Raw genomic sequence first — 20,227 nt, 5'->3', positions numbered from 1 at the left:
CAGCTACTTTTATTTAATTAGTCAGGGATCTTTCAAAAAGAAAATGTAATGAAACATGCAACCATCAATTTTCTAGAAAGATCTGCTATTTCATAATAATGATTTAAAAATGAAATGTTCAGGTCTAATGAACACTATGAATACATTTACACAAGTTTACTTAATACAGATGCAGGAGAGAAAAATGTGAAAAGAATAAGCACTTGATAAATCCATATTCACTCTTGATTATTTGATTAGCACATGTTGTTTACACAAAGGAAAGGCCCTAATAGTTTCTAAACAGTGACTTTCATCTTAAAGCTTTTTTGAAAATTATTCAATGTCTTGTTCTTTCTGAGTTGTTTAGCCTGTCTTTACTAATCCACAAAACCCTTTCATTCTTTAGCATGCTATACACATCCCACGTATGTAAGGAGCATATTTAAATATTCTGATTACTTCATATTGATCAACAGTGCTTTCTTTAGATAAAAATCGCCTAATTTTTTATTCAGGTGTCTCTAAAATACAACATTTCTTACAGAGCACATAATATAACGTGTATTTGTACATTTCACTGAACCTCCAAGGTTATGTTAGCATTGAATATAATATGATCCTCATTACCCACTAATTTTTATCAACCACAGAAGGATGAAAGTCCTGAGTAGATCCGATATTTGAACCTGTAACCATTAGATGAATCATCATTTCAGGGACTAGATGTATTTGTCTACTAAGTTACTAGAACAAACTGCCATGATGGTCTTGTCTGCTGCAGACATGCCAAAGATGAGGTTGTACTAATAAAAATGTTGTGTATATCAATTGTAGAAATGAAATTTTTTCATTTCGAAATAGGCCTTTGCATTAAGTACTGTTTTGTGTTCATATCCGGCCTCCAAAGGATGATGTAACATTTAGGAATGAAGATACAACCCAATAGTCCTGCACCTGAAGACAAGATGGCGAAGATCTCAACGGCGACCAAATACTTCCCCTGTGTGCTGAGATACGCGGGTATGAAAGAGATCCAGACTGCCAGAAACACAAGCATACTGAAGGTGAGCAACTTGGCCTCGTTGAAACTCTGAGGCAAATTACGTGCATAAAATGCAACCACAAAGCTGACAGTGGCCAACAAGCCCAGATATCCCAACATCAGATAGAAGAAGAGAACAGAGCCCTCGTCACTCTGGAGGATGGTGATGTCCTGTATCTGCATCTTCACTAGGAACGGAGGATCAAGGAGCAGCCAGACTGTGCAAATCAGGACTGGAGCAAATGAACACAGAAGGACCACACTATAGGGCACTCTGGTCCCGAGCCACCTTGAAGACCGGCTGGTGGGATCGCGAGCATTAAACGCTATAATCACTGTGATGGTCTTGGCCAGAATGGTGGAAATGCTGATGGAAAAGATAATCCCAAATGAGTTTTGGTGGATCATGCAGGTGGCCTTCATGGGCTGGCCAATGAAGGTGAAGGGAGAGAGGAAGCAGAGCATGAGGCCGATGAGAAGCACGTAGCTGAGTTCTCGATTGTTTGCTTTGACAATGGGCGTGTCCTGGTACTTCTTGAGGATGCAGAGAACAAGAAGAGTGATTAGGATGAGGAGGCTGGAGAGGCATGAAAGTGTGATTCCCAAAGGTTCCTCAAGGGAGAGGAACTGGAGAGTTGTTAGAACACATCGGGTTCGTTCTTCATTGGGCCAGTGGTCTTCAGGACAAGGCCAGCAGTCAGGGGAATCTGAAGGAGAGAAGGGATTTGATTACTGATTACAATTTCTCTAATTAGGAAGTGTCACATTGATACTAGGGAGAAAGTGCATCATTGTGAGCCAATAAAACACCCTTCTGTGGGTGTCACAATCAGTGCTTCAGGTCTACTAGTAGCCTTTAATTTACAGGCCCTGGGCACATTTAATAGACTCTACTAAGGACTTATAGGGAAATTATGTTTGCCAATTGTGAACAAGTCAATGAAACAGTTTTTAGGGAGACAGCACATGCACGTTGGCACTGGTTGGCATTGGTAAAGTGCACACAGTCAAGCAGGCAAAACATTTGGGGGAAGACCACTCTAAGGCTGACAGGTATACTAACAGGTTAGTGAACAGGTAATGCATTGTGATATAGTGTTATTGAAAGAGATGAGACTTTACTCTTTCTTAACATTTTGCAGAATGGGGGGTTCTAGTGGATAAGGGAATGTTGTTCCATATACTAGGTACATAGATGGAAAAGACTTTGTGATATAGTATGTTTTTTTCTGTATAAAGATAAAACTTAGCTCTTGCATAAATTGTAGCAGAATTGGGGTGGAACTGGTAAAGGTATTCAGACAAAATATTGAATTAAAAAATATCACCATACCAGAATATTGAGTCTAAAATATTGTGATAGGGAAATACAGATAGCAAGAATATCGATGTAAAGAATATCGATATAAGGTAAGTAATACAGAAGTCAAAAATATTGTTTTAAAAAATATTGTTTTTAAATATTGTTCGGTGCTCTTACAATGTATGTCACTGGTTCTAGCATAATCTGTTGCTGGGAATAGGCCCGTGGTTAGAATGGAGATTTCTGTGGGGTTCAAAGCTAGGAAATTTGATATCAGTTGGTTGAAGTGCTGCAGTATTGGTATGCCGTGTTTCTGGGCAGCTCTGTGTTACAAATAAACTTCACTCTACAATGACCAGAGTGTGGATGTCTTGTGTATAAATTACAACATTTTTATGTGGCGACGAGTTGCGGAACTGCCGCAGGGCCCATGCAGTGTTGGCATGTTCTTCCGATAGTCAGCTGGTGACTGCTACTTCTGTATTCTGTTTCTGGGATCCAGCCATTGTCTTTCGAGTTTTACACAATATGAGTTCCAGGTGTGGGTCATGGTAAGCAGCCATTTCATGGCATTCTAAGAATGACGTTTTTGTTTGTGCCTTCTCTTTGACTTCTCTTGTGGATCTTCTACCCTACGTGGTCCTGTCACACTCCGTGACCCCGGCCCCAATTGGACTACACTCTTCCATTGGCTTAGTGTTGTTGTTGTGCATCTCTTAGTAATCAATCTCTCGTATTGGAATTCTGCCTCTTTAATTGCTCCACTAATGCACACGACCTCAACGGTTATTTTTAAAAAATTCATCGTGCTGTTGCTCACGATCTCCCTGATGCGTACGCTGGTATATGTTATTCGTCCGATTTGCATGGCTGATTCATTTATTACTGTACATCATTTTTTCTATCAAGTTGAGTTAAGCTCATACACTGGTGCACACGGTCAGCTTTTTTTTTTTGTGTTATTGTTTACGGTGCAGAATTGATTATTTTTGTATTCCTCATCTTTATTGTTATATTGTCTGCATTATTAAAGAAACTATGCAGTCAGTAAATCCTCTTCCTTCATTTTTGGAATCTCCAGGTGAGCCACCTGTGGGTTCAAAAAACGGGTTGGATAAATTTGAAACTTACCTGGGGCTATTAGAGCCTCAAGGTTCTGCCCCGAAAGTAAAAAGCTTTTATTGTTTCATTCATTGTGGTTTGAGGGACATGCCATTTGTAAGCATTTACCCAGTATTGAAGACTCAGAATTGAACAGTTGAATGACTACACAGAGTGTGTAAAGAAAATTTAGAAACGCTTTGATGTTCAAACCAGCATTGTCTTTTTGAGACACAAATTTCCCATGCGGAAAAAGATGAAATTAATGAAATGAATGAAATGAAATGAAAATAATTTTTATGGAGCGCGAACAGCTGCCCTGAGGCGTCCAGGCGCTAGTGAATAGAATGAACCCTCTGCTGAAGTAGATCACTGGGGGGGTAGGTAATTTTTAGTTAAAGAGAAAGGTTTTTAATTGTTTGCGAAAGGTTGGTAAATTGGGATTGGACCATAAATGGAGGGGGAGAGAGTTTCTACAGCTTAGAAGAGTTGTAGGAGAAAGAACGGCCTCCTGCCCTGGATCTTCGTATCTGTGGGACAGCGCTAGGAAGGCTTTGGAGGAGCGAAGCTCTTTCTTGGGGTGGTAAGGAGTGACCAGAGAGTGATTGATCGCAGGGCCAGATTTCCAAAAGGCTTGGTGGGTGATGCACATGGCCTTGAACTTAATTATTTCCCTAACGGGGAGCCAGTGTAGAGTTTTTTGGCCCGGGCCTATAGGGTTTCTGCGGGGGATTCCAAGCAGTGTGCGGGCTGCACGGTTTTGGAGTTCAGGCAGTATTCAGGTGCCCCTAAATACAGGGCGTTGCTGAAGTCAATACGAGACTGAATTAGACCCTGGATGACTACCTGTTTTGCCTCAAAGAGGAGAAGTGGGAGGATTGTTTTCATCGTCCTGATCATACCAAAGCATGTTGCTAATAGTTTGGTGACTTGTGTGTTGAATGTCAGGGATTTATCTTGCCAAATTCCAAGGCTTTTTATGTTGTCTCTGGGTGCAGGGGGGGCACCTAAACTGGGGGGCCACAGTAGCTCTATGGTGAAGGGGGCTGAGGGGCCGAGGAGCATAAGCTCGGTTTTATCCCCATTGAGCTTTAAGCATGACTTCGGTGGAGCAGGGTCGCATGGGGAGCCAGATGTTATTTGGCACATTAAAGACTCGAGTGTAGCTGTGGGAGGTGGGCTATGATGTTATGAGGAGACTCCTCTGCTTCAGTTACTGGATAGAGTCATTGGGGGGTGGATCTGGGTCAATATCTAGAAAAGATGTGTAGATCTTGTTTACCTTAAGGAAGAAAAAATCAGCCAGATCGTCACATCGGGGGGGCTCATTGGGGTTGGCGATCGGCGGGGGGGGAAGCGTAGTTAAACTTTTTACCGTTTGGTACATTTCTTTGGGCTTACATTTGGCTGCCATTATTTTATCCTCGTAGTAAACCGATTGTGCCAGTTTTATTGCTGATTTATAGGCTCTAATGGCCTCTCTGTAAGTGGCTTTGTTCGTGGCAGCGTAGCTCAGGCGCCACTTTCTTTCCAGCCTCTTGCAGGTGCGTTTTTTGTCTCTAAGTTCTTCTGAGTACCAGGGCGCTGTTTTATGGTGCATTTTTGAGCGAGTAGTACGGAAGGGCAATATGGAGTCTAGAGAGTTCGTGATACAGTTGTCGTATTCGTTGTTGCCTTTAGAGGGATCGCCATTGAATACGGGCCTAGTTTTGGTAAGTGCGTTGGTCCAGTCATCCAGACAGAGTTTGGATGAATTCCTCATTCTGCGAGGGATATGGGAGGGCGGAGCGCACTTGCTCGTTTTCCAGGTGAGTGGGATCAAGAAGTGGTCAGTCCATGGAAGACGACTGAGAGTACCAATTGCTAGCTGTGTGCAATTGCTGAAAACAGGGTCTAGTAAAAGGCCTTTTATGTGTGATGGGGAGGAGACAAGCTGCTATAGTTCGACTGCCGCTAGGCTGGTTGTCAACTCTGTAGCGATATTGTCCTGTGTGTTGTCGAAGTGTATGTTGAGGTCGCCCAGTACTGTAAAATTTGCCGGTGAAGTGATTAGTTCAGCCACAGCAGATGGTAGCGCTGTATGGAATTGTTTGAGTGCTCCAGGAGAGCGGTAGATGAGAATGCCGGTGAAGCTTTTGTTAGGGGAGAATTCAATGACAAAGTGCATTGTCTCACAGTCTGCAATGAGCTCCGAGGGGCAACGGCAGGTGTAAATGTCTTTATAGATGATAGCGAACCCCCCACCTTTCCCCTGGACGTGGTCCAGGCGGGCAATCTGGTAGCCTGGAATAAGGGCTTGAACCAGGTTGGGCTCTGAGTCCTTGGTAAGCCATGTTTCATTCAGGAAGACTATGTCCGGCCTGAGCTCATCCAGCAGCATTGATATTTTCAAACTGTGTTTCGGTAGGGATCTGCAGTTTAACAGCAGCATGTGGTAGTCCCGCATTTCATCCTTGTGAGGAGGGCTGATGAGCTCTGTCTTACAATGAGGACACAGGTGGGGAATTTCCAGGGGGTGAAACGCTTGGCAGCATTTGGTTTTTGCAGTGTGCCTCAGTTGGTAAAGAGAATCAATGCTGTAGTGCCTCTTTGTTTCCAATGGTGGGTAAGGGGTGGGGGGGTGGCCCCTAGCCCCGGCCGGCCACAGACGGGTGCAGACGGGCTTGTCTTTGGCGCGCCTTCGGCGCGCTGGCGGCGCACCCGCTGCGCGTCCGGGGAAGGCACATTGTTTTTAAGGGCAGGGATGGGCGTGGCCACATGGCAGTGGGCGTGGCCTGTGGGCTTCTCGTGGAACGGCGGCAATTGTTCTCCGACCCGCGGCAGCACTTTAATCGGCTGCGCGGGGAGAACAGAACAGATTTAGGAGAGGTAGTGCCCAGGGGGAAGTGAACACTACACAGGTAAAAACAATCAATTACAGTTTTAAAAATCGAGCGTTGCTCCCGGCTTTCCACCTCAGGAGATTGGTTCAGCTAATGCGAGCGTGATGGTTCAGCGCGGCTTATATAGTGAAAAAGGGGCGTGGCCTCACAGCAGTGGCCGTGGCCTGTGGGCTTCCCGTGGAATGGCGGCAATTGTTCTCTGACCCGCGGCAGCGCTTTTATCGGCTGCGTGGGGAGAACAGAACAGATTTAGGAGAGGTAGTGCCCAGGGGGAAGTGAACACTACGCAGGTAAAAACAATCAATTACAGTTTTAAAAATCGAGCGTTGCTCCCGGCTTTCCGCCTCAGGAGATTGGTTCAGCTAATGCGAGCGTGATGGTTCAGCGTGGCTTATATAGTGAAAAAGGGGCGTGGCCTCACGGCAGTGGCCGTGGCCTGTGGGCTTCCCGTGGAATGGCGGCAATTGTTCTCCGACCCGCGGCAGCGCTTTAATCGGCTGCGCGGGGAGAACAGAACAGATTTAGGAGAGGTAGTGCCCAGGGGGAAGTGAACACTACACAGGTAAAAACAATCAATTACAGTTTTAAAAATCGAGCGTTGCACCCGGCTTTCCGCCTCAGGAGATTGGTTCAGCTAATGCAAGTGTGATGGTTCAGCGCGGCTTATATAGTGAAAAAGGGACGTGGCCTCACGGCAGTGGGCGTGGCCTGTGGGCTTCCCGTGGAATGGCGGCAATTGTTTTACGACTCGCAGCAGCGCTTTAATCGACTGCGCGGGGAGAACAGAACAGATTTAGGAGAGGTAGTGCCCAGGGGGTAGTGAACACTACACAGGTAAAAACAATCAATTACAGTTTTAAAAATCGAGCGTTGCTCTAGCTTTCCGCCTCAGGAGATTGGTTCAGCTAATGACAGGGGAAAGAGTTGATATAATATGTTTCTGCTCCTAGGAGGTGAGTGGCTGATTGTCATTTTGAACATTTTACAGACCAGTTGGTGAAAGATCAGTTTATTTGTCACTGCTCCAACAAGGCTATTAAGCAGAAACTGTTGTCACTAGATAGTCCTTCATTCAAGGAAACTCTACAGATTACCAAAAGCCTTGAGACATTGCAGTTATCAGTGAAGACATTCATAATACGGAAGACGGAAACTGTGAATGATTTAAGATAGAAGAGCAAAAGCTCTAGTAACACACAACCTAGGGAAAGCACGAAAACTGATATGTTTTTCCAACAATCAAATATGTGTTTAAGGTGTGGCAATCAGTCACATGTTAGGAGTGGAACTTTGTGTCAAGCAAAAAAGTTACATGAACAATTTGCAAAGCGTTAGGGCATTTTGCAAAAGGAAAGGAAAACAGTTTGACAAAAATAACACTGTAGTGGCTAATCTGGGCGATGAATTTTCTGAAAAGCATTTAGAAAAATGAAGACCTCCAGGACATGGTATTGGTGGTAAGTGTGGGTCCAGATGTGAATATATCAATAGGAGATAAATAGGTTAAATTGGTGGTTGATTTGGGTGCAAGAATAACTATGTTGACTCAGGAGTTATTCAATGAATTGAAGTTCTAGGTTACAATAGAAGGAAGATCTTTGGGAAGGTGTATGCCACAGTGAAAGAGTTGTGCATCCTTGGTGGGTTTCAAAGGTTTGTTTTAAAAGAGTTTGAGGCCCGGCACCAGTGAGGAGGTTTCTGTAGTAGATGTTGGCAGAGTTTGTATGCCTGAGTAGGGAGTGCACAGCGCTGCTGTGACACTCGCCCAACTCATTATCTCTAAAAACATGCGTTTACCTATATTCTGTCTTTATCATTTTACTTTGTTTATGAAGTGTGGGTAATTATTGCTGCTAGTTTTGGCTTTCTACCTCTGCATTTTAAAACTGCTCACCGGCGTCAGTGGTCTCCTGACGTCCCGCTCCTTAGTCCACCACACCAATTAGATATCTGACCTTCTGAGTCCAACGATACGACCCAGCGGCACTCCACGCTCCCAACCCAGGATTCAACAACAACTGCAAGCTAGCATTACCAGCCAACACCCACGGACCCTTCAGATGTCACCGCTGCCATCACACCTGCAGCACCGCCAAGACCACATACCCGGCACAAGCCGCCCGCAAGACGACAACCCAACTGAAGCGCCCGCAATGCATCCTCTCCAACATCCGATCCATCCACAAACACGCCACCAAAATCTGAGGGACCATTTTCATCGGGAGACCTGGGGGAACGCTGGGTGGTAGGAAATTTGTGTGAGCCCGGTGATGCCATACTTTCCCACACAAAATTGTGTGAAAAAACTAAATTTTTCAGCTAAAATTGAGGTTTGCAAAATTCTGGGTAAGGGAACGTTGAGGGATCCACGCAAGCCATATCTCCTTGGAAGCCCCCGGGTGTTTACTTTCCAGAAATGTATGGGTATGGTAGGTTTCCATAGGTGCTGGCAGAGCTAAGGTTAAAAAACTACAGCTAGCCACTTTGCCAAAAAAGGGTGAGTTTTCACTGCGAAATTGAGGTGTGACCACGTTACGTTTTGCTCCGTTTCCTGTCGTAGGCACTAGGCCGACCCACATTTTTCTCGGAAGACTTTGAGGAACGCAGGGTGGAAGGAAATTGGTGGATCCACGCAGATTCCAGAACTTTCCAACACAGTTTGCAAGGGATTCTGGGTAACAGAACCTGGTGGGAGGCAGTCAAGTCACCAAATCCTGGATTCCCCTGGGTGTCTACTTTTCAGAAATGTATAGTTTTGCTAGGTTTCCCAAGATGCTGGCAGAGCTAGGGTTCAAAAACAACAGCTAGCCACTTTGCCAAAAAAGGGTAATTTTTCACTGTGAAATTGAGGTGTGACCATATTCAGGTACATGCATCATTATAGTCATTTGCGATTTCTTAATTGCGATTTTTTAAGGAATCGCAATTAAGAATTCGCAAATGCCTATGCATGTAGAAATCTCAGAAAAATGTGCGATTTCTAAACATTCCTTAATTGCGACTCGCAAATTGCGAGTCGCAATTAAGGAATCCCTCCCCATTCATTCCTATGGGCCTAGAGGCCCATAGGAATGAATAGGAAGACATTTTCATTCTGCGAATCGCAATTAGCGATTTGCAAACGGAGAATGCGAATTCAAGGGTGCAGGGGTGTCCAAAGGACACCCTGATGCACCCCTGAAATTGATATGTGCACCCATGTTACGCACACACATGTCCCACAGTCCCGGAGGCATGTTTGTGCTTAACATGGGACTTTAAAAAATGCATTTTTATGCTTTTTTAAGAAAAATCGCCATTTACCATCACCTTACATGTGATGCTAAATTGCGATTCTTAATTGCGAAATCGCAAATCTTTTTACTTTCTTGCATTGCATTTAAGGAATCGTAAATTGCGATTCCTTAAATGCAATCGCAATTTTAAAAATCACAAATTTTGCGATTTCTTAAATTGCGAGGGGCTACTTGTTTCATGCATTCCAAAAGCAATTTTTGCGATCGCAAACGGCCGATTTTTGCGATTCACACCGTTTGCGATCGCAAAATGCTTTGATGCATGTGCCTGTTAGTGTTTTGCCCCATTTCCAGCCGCAGGCAATAGGCCGACCCACACAAGTGGGGCACCATTTTTCTCGTAAGACTTTGGGAAATGCAGGGTGGAAGGAAATTTGTGGATACACGCAGATTCCAGAACTTTCCACCACAGAAATGTGGAGAAAATGTATTTTTTTTGTCAATTTTTTAGGTTTGCAAGGGTTTTTGGGTAACAGAACCTGGTGGAAGGCAGTCAAGTCACCCATCCTGGATTCCCCTGGGTGTCTATTGTTTAAACAAATGTATAGGTTTGCTAGGTTTCCCTAGGTTCCGGCAGAGATAGGGTTAAAAAACTACAGCTAGACACTTTGCCAAAAAAGGGTCATTTTTAACTGTGAAATTGAGGTTTGACCATGTTGCTTTATGCGCCGTTTCCAGTCACAGGCACTAGGCCACCCCACACAAGTGGGGTACCATTTTTCTCGGAAGACTTTGGGGAACGCTGGGTGGAAGGAAATTTGTGGATACACGGAGATTACAGGACTTTCCACCACAGAAATGTGGAGGAAATGTGTTTTTTTTACAAATTTTTAGGTTTGCAAGGGATTCTGGGTAACAGAACCTGATGGGAGGCAGTCACTTCACACCATCCTAGTTTCCCCAGGGTGTCTACTTTTCAAAAATGTATAGGTTTTCTAGGTTTCCCTAGGTGCCCACAAAGCTAGGGTACAAAAACTACAGCTAGGCAATCTGCTAAAAAAGGGTCATTTTTCACTGCGAGATTGAGGTGTGACCATGTTGCGTTTTGCGCCGTTTCCTCTCGCGGGCACAAGGCCGACCCACACAAGTGAGGTACCATTTTGATAGGGAGACTAAGGGTAATTTTGATTTGTAAATGAACTGTCATTACCTATTGAATTTTTATGCATTTCTCCCTTCCAAATGAAAGACATTGTGTAAGAAAGAGGTAATTTTGAAAAATGACCAATAATTCTCATGCTAGTATGAGTATTCCCCATTTTGAAAATGTGCAAATATGTACTGTTTCTAAACTCTATAATTTGTACCCATTTCAGAAATACATAGGTGTCTTTCATACCGATTTTTCCATGTATACATTTTCAAAGAATAATTGCACTATACCCGGTACATAATAAAATACCATTGCAAGTTGCTGCAAAGTTTTTGACTCTGGGTTCGACGGGTTCTTGGTGAACATACAAGTCCTATATATCCCCACAACCAGGAGGGTCCAGCAGATGTAATGGTATATTGCTTTCAAAGAGCAATCATATTTACAAGAAGTTACAGGTGAAAACGTTGACCAAAAAGGCTGTTTTTTTCAACTATTTTTCAATTTTTCCTTAATTTAACTCTTAGTTTCTATAAAGAAACCTTCATGGATTTAGACAAATGGCCCTTTTATGAATTCAGAATTGTATCTACTTTTCTAAAATGTATAGCTTTCCAAGATTCATTATTGCTTTCATACTTATTTTTACCATTACCTGGAATGAGGTTGTAAGCACTAAAAATAGCCAAAATAGGATATGTCCCAGAAAAATGCCAAAACTGTGTGGAAAATGTTGGTTCTCTGACAAAAGGCTGTCATTCCCTAAAAGCTGGGAAAATTGTGATTTCATCCCCACAAACCCATTTTTGATCTATAAATTCTGATGAACTTGCTGCCCTCAGTAAATCTGCCCTCTCCTCCCAAGCTGACCTAGTTGAGGGGCAATCACTTACCAACGCTTACAATTCAAGCATCTCCGACATCATGGATAACATTGCTCCACTCCAACAAAAAAATGCTTCAACAAAGATATCCAAACCATGGTATAACGATAACGACAACTTAAACATGGAACACCGCAACTTAAGGGCAGCTGAAAATTCCTGGTGGTCCAATCCCTTCTCGGATCAACTAAAATTCATTAGAGAGATCAGGAGCTCTTACAACAAACAACTCAAGAGTGGTGAGACTGACTATTTCAGATACCAATTTAATAAAGCTGCAAACCGCCCCAAGAAACTTTTCAAATTGATCAATTGGCAATCAGTTATCGGTGATAACCACTTGTATCCTGGTGGCAACCCACCTTCATGCAACGATTTTGCTGCTTTTCTTCACATCTCCACTGACCTCACCTCTAAGAAGGCTCTATTACCTTCTCCCAGTACAGCCTCATCCATTGACCCCATTGAAAAGCACAATTTGACTACCCCGACCACCCAGAACAATGCGTCATAGGGCTCCTTTACCCCATTTAGTGAAAATTATATCTAGCAGTTTCTGCAGAATAACCAATTCAGTGACCCGTTGACTCCCTCCATCTTCAAAGAAATCAAGCTTGCACATTCCCAACTAGACAAGGATCCTTAATGCTTCTCTTTCTCAAGGCAACGATCCCTGACTGTCTAAAAGCAGCTCAGGTATCTCCTATACTAAAAAAAACTAACACTGTCAAATCTGATCTCAATAATTTCCTCCCCATTTCCAACATCCCCACCCTAGCAAAACTCATAGAAAAATGTGTACAATCCCAACGTTGTGCTCATATAGACAACTACCAACTCCTAGACCAACATCAATCCGGCTTTAGGAAGGGTCACAGCACTGAATCAGCTCTCACTCACGTAATAGATGACATTCTAAAAATGCTTGATCAAAACGAATCCTGCCTCCTGATGCTCCTGTACCTTTCCTCTGCTTTCAACACAGTTAATCATGACGACTCTCCTATCCATCCTGAAAAACAGAATGGGTTTCTTGGATCGTGTGCTAAAATAGTTCCCATCCTTCCTACATCACAGATTACAAAGAGTCAAGGCAAACCATTCTCTTCCTAAGCCCACTCCTATACTCATGGGGGTCCCTCAAGGGTCCGCTCTATCTCCTATTCACTTTAACCTTTTCTTAGAACCTCTTGCAAATTCACTAACCTCCTTGAACATTCTTTTTTACATGTATACGGATGACACACAACTCTATCTGAAAATGTCATCCCAGGAAAACATCATCTCACTCAATACTACCTTAACATCTACTCAAAACTGGTTAACCGAGAACCACCTCCTACTCAATACTTCCAAAACGGAATTCCTGCTCATCTTCCCTCCGAACCATATCCGCAAACTAGACCAATGGCGACTCACCTCACTGCTTTCAACTGCACTCCTCTTATCATAAACTCAGCCAAGTCACTTGGAATCACCTTGGACAAGCACCTAAATATGACAAATCATATCAGCAATGTATGTAAGGGATCACATCACTTGTTGAGATCACTCAGAAATATCCAACCTTTTCTTCCACTAAATGATTTAAAGCAGGTGGTCCAATCGCTCGTCCTGCCGAGGCTAGACTACGGCAGTGCTACACTCTATATGGCCTTCACAAATATGCCCTGGCTCCACTAAGGGGTTCCCTAAATGCTGCGGTGAGACTGGTCACAGATATCAAATGAAACAAGCATATATCCCCTGTACTAAAATCACTCAAATGGCTGCCCTGTGAAGCACGAATCCAGTTGAAGATTGCTGTTCTGATGTACAAAGCTCTTCACTTCAATACTCCCTTGTACCTGGCTCAAAAACTTCAACTATCCTGTGGGGTAAGAGCCTCAAGAAGCGCCTCTACCTTCCTCCTGAAACCACTCATTCTTAACAAAAAGAGAACTTGTCACAGAGCTTTTTCAGGTGCCGCCCCAAAGATATGGAACTCCCTTCCACCGGAGGTACGCAGAATCTCTTTAGTGACAATGTTCAAACTGGAAGCCAAAAGATTCCTATTGAACAAATTCTTACCCTAAGGGCGATAGGCTTCACTTGCCCATTGTCATCGTTCCTACTACTATCGTACCACCATTTGTTACGGCTCTTCTTTACTGCATAAGCATGACCCTTACTTGTCGTCCGCCTACACTTGCTGATTGTGCTACCCTCCGGGGTACATTTGTCCTGTAATCTGCGAATGTATTATTATTATTTTTCCTTACTTGTTGTGCATATTGCATTTATGTCCTTCCTTCTATTCATATTGTAAAGTGCTCTGATATCCTTCGGGATCTTGTTTGCGCTGTATAAAACTTTATAAATAAATAAATAAAATAAATAAGTAACTTGAGATTGACCCACATTTCTGTGCCACTTCTTCCACCTCAACCAGCGCATTTAGGGGGTCTGGAGTGACTACAAGGATGTCATCCATGTATGCTAATAATGTTGTTTGTAACTGTTAACCCTCACCTGAATAATAATGTCGTTCCTTGATAATTGTTTTATCAATGGGTCGATATAAAGGACAAAGAGAATGGGGGAACAGTGACAGTCGTGTCTTGTTCTTCTAGTGATTGTTATCCTACCTGACTCTAGGCCCACGATTTGAAGTTGGGCAAATATATAATGATAAAAATCCATTTTAGCCTTGATCATCCCTGGGCCAAACCCCTTGCACTACAGAGCTCCCGAGAAATAATTCCAGGACACTCTACCAAATTGTTTTACCGCGTTGAGGTGGATCCTACCCAAAGGGTCTCCAGTTACCTGAGCAATATCAAATAATGTATGGCAAGTCTGACATGTTCTGTGGTCCCTCTGCCAAGTATAAACCTGTGCTTACTAGGTGACATCTTCTGGGCATGCTGCGAGTATTTTCAAGTAGAGTTTGGCCTCAGAAATGATCAAAGAGATAAAACCGTAGGAGCCCAGTTTGTAAGGTGGCTTATCCTTTTTCCTCAAAATTACTATATTATTGCACCCACAAAACCAACTAAACTCCCTAAAACATATCTAGTAGCACCATAGCCAACTATGTATAAAATGTCTTATAAAACTCTAAGGGTATTTTATTGGAACTTTAAAGCATTAGTATCTTACTCCAAAGTAATTTGAATATAATTGAATTTAAAAATATTTATTAAGCGCACAATTACCAGGCAGTTTCTTGGCGCTGAAGGACGCGGACCCTAGGAGGCAGAGAAGCTGATGCTAAGGGGAGAAGGCTTGCAGGAATAGAAAAGTTTTAAGTGCCCCGCGGAACTTAAGATAGCAGACTGCAGATCTTATGTGGGGGGGAGGATGTTCCAGAAGGTAGGGGCAAGTAATATCAGATTCTAACGCCTTGATCTACTACTGGACCCTCTCCCACTAGAACACAATTCCCAGCAGGCTCTGCTACTGGGAGAGGACCTGTTGCTTTATTTTTCCCACCACCAGCCCTTCATAACCTACTACATCCATCTCTTCCTGCATTGTGGGGCATCTGGACCCTCTCCTATCAGATCACAACTCACAGCAGTATCCACAACTGGGAGAGAACCTGTTGCTGCTATCTTCCCGCTGCCAGCTCTCATTACAGGGTACCTCCTTCTGCATCACAGGATGCACACAGGCAGTGCCTGTGCAAATCCCAGGCCAAGGGCATGCCCTTCCATGCCTGCCCGAGCCCAGAGAAGGCTGGGCTGGATGACCCCTCTTTTGTTGCTATTTTCACGTAAGTCCTGCCGCTTCTTCACCACATCGCTCTCTCCTACCATGCCCATGTCCAGCATCTGTCTCTCTCCCTCTCTGGCATCTGCTCTCCTCAGCTGCCAGCCTCCCTGCTTGGCTCCCCCAGCACCCATGCAGTGTCTGCATGCTTACCCACTCCCTGTGTAGGCCCAGCCTGCTGCTGCCCTGAGCCCGCCTCATGCCACAGCATCACCAGTGCTCTCCCCTGTTATCCCATGGTTAAGTCGTCCCCTGTGACTTTGCCTCCTGCCACTGTGTCAGGTAACCCCTCTGCAAAGGTCCTATCACCCCCTAACTTCAGTTTCCTTGTCCCCACGGCACGGAGACCACACCATGAGCTCACAATGGATGCACGCAGAGGGCATGTTGTGCGCATCCCTGGACTGCACCCTTTGCCAGGACCCCAACCCCCACAAACCACTTCCACTTCACCTCAAACCAACTTTGAGCCCTGAACCCTAACCCCAGAAGCCAGGACAACAACACCTGTACCCATGCCTCCTCCAGGATTTCAGAAGACCCTTTCTCCTGCCATAACTGCTGCTTCACTTGCACCACCAAGGAGACCACCTATGCCTCTCCAATCAGCTACACCGTGTCACCCACACCCACCAAAAAGACTGATGCAAACAACTCCAGAAAGATCAACTACCTGCTAATCAATGCACACTCACTCAGAAAACATAGCACAGAAATCTGGGACATCATCACATCTCACATTCCGGATTCGGTCTTCATCACAGAAACCTGGCTGAACCCCTCATTCAATCGCCACTCCCGACGTATTCAAGATTTCTCACTGAGACCAATCCGACAGAAATGGCAGAGGCATGACCATAATCTAAAAAGAGAACCTCCAATGCTCAACCACCATAGATGACTCCACCTCCTTCATAGGACACCTCCACTTCCTAATCCATACAAATAGCAAAAACACCATCAAAGGTAACCTCGCCTACCAAACTCCAGGACCTTGCCTTGCCTTCTGCAATCCCTGACTTCATCACCCCTTTCCCCATTGACTCAAATCTGTACTTATTCTTAGGAGACTTCAACTTTCACCTTGAGAAAACTGAAGACGGCAACATGGCCGGCCTCCTAGAAAGAATGGCTAACCTCGGACCCAAGCAGATAGTCACCAATCCCACCCACACCGCAGAATACACACTTCACCCTATCTTTTCAGTCAGAAACTGAGTAAATACCCACACTTGGAAGAGCTCACCTGATCTGATCACCACTGCATCCACTTCATCCTCTCAGAACTCCCCAACATCCCTGCTCCAGCTACCAGTGAGATACGGCGCAGCTGAAAAAAGATTTCAGAGAAACAATGGCCTCAATTCCTGCCTACCCGCCACCACCGAAGACATATAACAAGAAAAAAAAGACTTCACAACCTGAATCACAGCAATCGCAGATGAAGTTACACCAAGGAAACCCATGTAAATGTAAATTGATACTTGAATATTGCACTACTCACCCGCAAGGGTCTCAGGCGCTTGTACAAATACCGCTGTGGGACCCATCCTGGCTTTCCCTGTGAGGTGTCCACTCCTGGGCACCCCCAAGGTGGAGGCCAGGCATCCTTAGCGTTGTGGGGGCCGTTGTGGAGATTAAGCAAGCTTTTGCCCAGAGTTGCAGTGTGGGTACATGGAATTTTTATTTAAGCCCAAGACCCGCCGAGGCGGGGAATTGAACCCTGGTCCCGGGCTTGACCACTGCATCAGGGTCTGCCGCTCTAACTATTGAGCCACACTTCTCCATGAACTCTAACAAATGAACACATCATCTCAAATAGTTCATGGCAGAACTGAATACCTAGAAACGCAACTGCAGACAGAAGGAAAGAAGATGGCACACTACGAAGACACTAGGGACCCAACAATGATTCAAAGAGGCCCTCAACCGATACCAACAACTCCTGAAAAACACCAAAAATACCACCCTAGCCACCCAAATCACTGACAGCTCTAACAACAGCAAGGAACTGTGCAACATAGTCAAGATGTTTACCAGCCCTTTGGCTACCAAAAACATCACCACACCCTTGTCAGCCCTCTGCAACACCCTTGCAGACTTTCTCTATAGCAAAATCCACACTATCTACCAAGACTTTGCACCCCAAATACAAGCCACGGACAGCATCAATATCTTTACTCAAACCAACACCCACCCACACCAGTACACCTCGTGGACACCCTCACAGAGGAGGAAACAGCATCCATCATGAGATCCATCAACTCTGCAGCCCCAGCATACCCCTGCCCCTACCACACTTTCAACCTTGGCATTCAACTCATCAACAAGCACGCACTAAGGTCCTCAATGCCTCTATCACCACAGCCCACTTTCCCAAGCAATGGAAACATGCCAATGTGAAGCCACTGCTGAAGAAACCATCTGTGGACCCAGGAGAACCACAAGCTACCGACCCAACTCCCTGCTTCCCTTCCCAGTCAATGTAATTGAGAAAGCTATCAACATTCAGCTAACTAGACATCCGGAAAATCACTTCCTTCTGGACCCATCCCAATCAGGTTTAAGAGAAAACCACAGCAGATAGGCATCTTTAGTCGCAGCCGCAGATGACATCAGAATATCAGAATACTGCTTTATTGCAGAGAAACTGCTGCACACATCCTCCTTGTCCTCTCAGCAGCTTTGATACCGTGTCCCACCACGCACTGATCAACTGACTCCACCAGATCAGAATTCAAGAAGTAGCCCTCAAGTGGATCACATCCTACCTCACAGTAATAACACAGAAGATCATCCTCTTTTCCTACTCATTGCTTACTAAGAACATCACCTGCGGTGTACCTCAAGGCTCATCCCTCAGGACTGACCCTCTTCAAAGTATGGGGAGAGGAGTTGGCCTAACAGCTAGGGCGGTCGACCTTGAATCTGGGGAACAGGGTTCGAGTCCCATCCTGTGATTCATCCTTTCTCTGACAAACAGACCCAATGAGCACAAAGATATGTTCCAAAGATGCATAAAATGCAGGATGTCTAGAAGAACTACACCTGTATCAAGCTCAACACAGACAAGACAGAAGCTCTCATCTTCATAAAAGGATAGGACCTCCTCTGAAATGATGAATGATGGCCATCTGAGCTGGGCGGAACCCCCAAACATTCCAGCAACCTCAACATCATTCTCAATAGCCAGCGTTCCATTAAGCAGCAGGTCAGCACCGTCTCCTCCGCTTCCTTCCTCACCCTTCATATGCTCATGTCTTCAAATGACTCCCACAGAACACCAGGCCTCCTGCCATACAAGCTCTTATCACCAGCAGACTTGACTACTGCAACTCCTTCTATGAGGAAACTTCAAAGCATCCGGAACACAGCAGTAAGAATCATCCTCAACCTCCCAGACTGACGCACATCTCCACCCACCTCGACAAACTCCACTGGCTATCAGTCTTGAAGGGTTATCTGTTTAAGTTGGCCACCCATGCTTACAAAAGACTACACAACAAAAGACAGTCCTACCTGAACAAATGAGTGCATTTCCACCAACCCACCTTAGAACTCCATTCCGGATCCCCGTCCCTAGCAGCTACACAACGCATCCACCAGGAAAACAGAAGAGGTCACTCCTTCTCCCTCCTGGTGACTAGAACCTGGATCTCCCTCTCGCTGCACCTCATAGATTCGCCTTCACTCCAGCAGTTCAGGAACGACCTGAAGACCTGGTTGTTCAACAAAAAATAACCGACAGAGTGATCCTGCAGCATAAATCACCAGCGCATCGAGACCCTCATGGGTAAAGCAACCGCGCATTACAATTCCTGATTGATTGATTAGTTGATTGATTGATCTCACCAACATCTACGAGTAAGCCATCTACCTGAGCTAATGTAGGTATATTATGCTCCCAATGTAAATCCCTGCACTTTAATGATACAAGGCAGCTCTGTGACCTAAGTGCCATCTCCCTTTTTAATGCTTTTGATGTTCCCGTCAACATCCCTTTGCTGTGTACGAATGGCCAATAAACTACCTACCGTCTCCCCATTTTCTTAGGTTTCTCCTCTGTGCAACTGGCAATTATATGCCGGCTTTCTAGCATAATACCTACTGAACATAACTTTTACCCCCGCCATTTTTTGTTGTATCTCTGATGCATCATCGCCTAGAGTAATCCCCTCAATATTTAGTATTTTCCAAGTAGCTAATTGATCATACAATTCCATAATCTCCTTAGCCTGTAGAAGATGCCAAACAGACTTTCTATGTGGACACGAAAAGTAAGTATCCCCGGGGCATGGAGCTTTAATTCAGTCCCATATATTCACCAACCCATGGCTTCGCATGAGATGTTTCATAGCTCAATACGCCTGAGGTTTTCTTCCCTCGTTCCTTCTCTCACCTCCAAGTGGTGGAATTCTTTACCATCTCATCTGAGAAATCAACCAAATCTGTTAAAATTTAAAAAAGACCTTCAAAACCTGTCTTTTCTCAACTCTTCAGTTTCCTGTGTGGAGACTTGTAGAATCCTAGTCTATTGGGACACAGATCAATAACTGTCATATCATGTTTCATAACATTAGCGCCAAGACATCTTTTTGGGATTAGAGCACTTTACAATCCATATAACATGACTGTGGCGCCTTAACACTTCCCATAAGCTAATGTCAGCATTAAATACCTCTTAAAGACACATGTCATCACCTTTATGAAAATACAAGGGTCAGTGACCTCACCGCCAACTCTTTCAGAGTTGAAATATGAGCAGGGACTCAGTACAGGGCAGGGAGCTCCATGAGACTAGAGAGAGCTTTTCTTTCTGAAAACTCAAGAATTAAGATCATTGTGCATACGGATGTGCCTCTACAATCACTTCCATAAAGTGATGTACCAA

General features: G+C 44.5%; 1 protein-coding gene across 1 annotated transcript in view; it reads right to left on the bottom strand.

Moving 5' to 3' along the window:
- Positions 1 to 829: 829 nt before the first annotated feature.
- Positions 830 to 20,227, bottom strand: part of LOC144751989 (extracellular calcium-sensing receptor-like) — a 182,782-nt gene continuing 163,384 nt past the window's right edge. The window contains exon 10 of the mRNA XM_078639948.1: positions 830 to 1,731. Coding sequence (XP_078496074.1) covers positions 830 to 1,731 — 902 coding nt within the window. The remainder of the gene's footprint in view (positions 1,732 to 20,227) is intronic.

The sequence above is a fragment of the Lissotriton helveticus genome, chromosome 4_2, assembly GCF_964261635.1.
Source record: "Lissotriton helveticus chromosome 4_2, aLisHel1.1, whole genome shotgun sequence".
Taxonomy (NCBI): Eukaryota; Metazoa; Chordata; class Amphibia; order Caudata; family Salamandridae; genus Lissotriton; species Lissotriton helveticus.
Note: the sequence above shows the minus strand (reverse complement) of the source record. Positions and strands in the feature narration are given on the sequence as shown.